At 35.1% G+C, this 2,885-nt stretch overlaps 1 protein-coding gene across 1 annotated transcript; it reads right to left on the reverse strand.

Annotated features, from left to right (window-relative positions):
• On the reverse strand, window positions 1–2,070 carry LOC105779349 (ankyrin repeat-containing protein At5g02620). The gene is made up of 3 exons (XM_052629861.1): window positions 1,297–2,070; window positions 699–1,200; window positions 1–644 (listed from the first exon to the last, which is right to left on the reverse strand). The coding sequence occupies exons 1-3, from the start codon at window positions 2,057–2,059 to the stop codon at window positions 80–82; spliced, it is 1,830 nt and encodes a 609-aa protein (XP_052485821.1). The 5' UTR covers window positions 2,060–2,070; the 3' UTR covers window positions 1–79.
• Window positions 2,071–2,885: the final 815 nt, after the last annotated feature.

Consider the following 2,885-nt stretch of genomic DNA (forward strand, 5'->3'; position numbering starts at 1 on the left):
TATTTGAAGAAATCTTTCTTCAAAGAGATAATATTGATACTAAAATTGGAAGAAGATTACAATAGATGATAAAGTAATATTATTGTATGTATATAGTAAATATGAAAACAAAGAAAAAAACAGCAGGGCTAATGAGAAAAAGAACATCGGGAAGTCCGTAGGTTGGTTTTAAGATCACAAAACTGCCTGTAATGAAAGCAACCACCATCGCCAATGTTGCATAGCCAAGGATCAAAGAAACAAACTCAGTTCGAATAAATCCTGTTTGATGCCAAAAACTAAATCCTGAAAATAAAATATCCAGAATCCCGAAGTGGATGGTGAGGGTAAAAACAGAGAGAATAAAGGCCGATAAATTTGTTCCAAAAAATACTTTAAAGGCAGCCTTATCAATCAAAAGGGGAGTGCCTTGCTCTGACCCTTTTTCACTATTCAAACCACCAGGAACAGTTATTGCTGCTGCGAATGCGACGGTATATATAAGTGCTGCCACTATTAAATGAGCATTTATTGTCATCTCCGAGCTTTCTGTAGAAACATTTCGTGAAAGAAAGCGATGAACTGGTTCCTCCGCCACTTGATCATTCTCAATTTCTTCCAACAATTTTTTGATTTGCTTCTGCAATGCCACCCACATTAGCAGGTCTTATTGTAAGTTTATTAAATATGTTAATTCAAAACTTAAATATTAATAAAACCATAGCCATGGAAATGCAATATATATGGGCAAACACATGACCTGTTTATGATGATGTTTCTCATCTTGAAGTGCATTATAAACTTCTTGAGGTGTCATCCCAAAGTCACCTTCCAACTCCATCAGATTTCTGAGTGATCCATATGCAATCTTAATACCACCAAGCTTGAAAAAAGAACGCCCAAATAGAGTGGAAGAGCCTCTAAATGCCAGATAATGAAGTAAATTCAAACATTTATTGTCCACTTCTTCACAACAATCTGGACATAAAGAGAGAATCTTCGAAATTATTCCAGCATTACCTTGCCTGGCTGCCATAAGAAGGGGTGTCATCCCCCTCTTTTTATCACCTATATAGGCAGCTGATACATCCCTTTTTAACAGTTCTTCCACAACTGATAATCTAGAACCAAAGTGTGCAGCATAATGAAGAGGGGTGCGTCCATCTTCATCTCTTTCCTTTGTCAAATTCCCCTTCTTCTTTAATATTACCTTTACTGCCTCTAAATCCAAGCAAAAAAAAAAAATGTCAATAGACCTGCTGTTTATTTATTTCAAAATTAAAAAAAAAAAAAAAAGGAACTAACTCAACAACATACCTGCATCTCCAGCCATAGCTGCTGCATGCAAAGCTGTTCTACCCTGGGGGCCGCCATCAGCTGCTGCTGATCTGAATTTATCTAATAATAGAGTCAACAAGCGCCCAGATCCTCGCCTCCTAGCTGCTATGTAAAGTGGAGTCTCCTGTTTTTTGTTGGCAGAATACGGAAAATCAGGGTCTTCAAACTCCAACAATGCTTTCACCACTTTGACATTGCCACACCCTGCTGCTTCATGTAAAGCCGTGTTGGATTCCTGATCCGTAATCCTCAGCATCTCCCTCACTGCATTTACTTGATCCGTTCCCAGCTTCTCTAAATCTCCATCTCTGGCTTTTGCACAAGACTTGATTAGAAGTTTCACAATAGCAGAATGTCCATACCTTGCTGCAACGTGCAAAGGAGTTTGACCTTTAGCATTCGTTTGTTGTAGCAGTGACGGACACTTGCTGAGAATTTGTCCGATAAAATCTGATCTCTTTTCTCTTTTTATCATAGTAATGAAAATACTCAAACACCGATGGAATAATACATATTCTGCGGGGAATTCTTCGAATATTGTGTGAAATCTGTTAAAAAGCCAGAGAACATTCTCCTTGGTTGCCAAGTTAAGATGGAGCACGTTGTCATGGTTTGGGGTCTTTAGCAACTCAAGTTGAAGCTCCTGGTTATTATTGAATACTTCAACGTTGCCTTCTGCTGCTGCCTTATACAGCCAAGCATCCATGTGAGTGATGTTCTCTTCAGGCTCTTCGGGTCCCATTTTTGTTGATCTATTTCTTCCTGGATAACACCAAACAAAGTTGAGTTAATTAGCTTGAAACATTCGAAGCTCAGGAAAAAAGTACTGCAAAATCAGAAATTTACCAGATGCCATACCAGTTAGTTGCTTGCAAATCCTGCATTCAAGTCAACTACAAATGACAACTATATATAGTTGAACACTTTAGTAATAGTAATATATAGCGTTAGAAGTGAGGCAATAAAGTAGGAGTTTTTTATGGTGAGATTTGGTTTTAAGGAAACTGCAAAGAAGGAGAAGAATTAAAGAAAAGAATGGAAGAAAATGGGGTCTACAGTGTCTGGTAGCTGAGAAAATTGTTACACACTAGATTTTGATGATGTTAGTTATTATTGAGTGATTTAGACTAAACCCTACATTTTCTTTTCACCCTTACAACAATGAAAATCCCTAAGATTTACCACATTTTCAACAAAACAAATGATAAATTAGATCTAAGTTTTATTTGTGTTTTTCTTTAAAGAGAAATTGAGTATTCACCTTTAAAAAATTTATATTTTTTGTGCATTTTATAATTTTGTATGTATTTTATTGATAAAATTTTTAAATAAATTTTTTAAAGTTTTATTTTAAATTTGTAAGAATCAAGACTAAATTGACATAATGGATAAAGTTAAGAGCTAAATTTATTTTTAGAATTAGGACCAGATTAATAGAATTTGTAGATATTAAATGGTTAAATTTATTATTATGTTAATAAAGAAAGGTTGCGTCAACATTTCGCTAATGATTTAATGAAAGAGTGAACAAAATATCAAATGTCGATAATATTAATAACTAAAAAAAT

Source organism: Gossypium raimondii, chromosome 4 (genome assembly GCF_025698545.1).
Source record: "Gossypium raimondii isolate GPD5lz chromosome 4, ASM2569854v1, whole genome shotgun sequence".
Taxonomy (NCBI): Eukaryota; Viridiplantae; Streptophyta; class Magnoliopsida; order Malvales; family Malvaceae; genus Gossypium; species Gossypium raimondii.

Excerpts from the sequence above, each read along its gene's own strand:
- LOC105779349 (XM_052629861.1), bottom strand. The coding sequence starts at position 2,059 with ATGGGACCCGAAGAGCCTGAAGAGAACATCACTCACATGGATGCTTGG. Across the intron at positions 1,201-1,296 it reads AGCTATGGCTGGAGATGCAG|AGGCAGTAAAGGTAATATTA; the intron begins GTATGTTGTTGA and ends GCTTGGATTTAG. Across the intron at positions 645-698 it reads ATTGCATTTCCATGGCTATG|CCTGCTAATGTGGGTGGCAT; the intron begins GTTTTATTAATA and ends CTTACAATAAGA.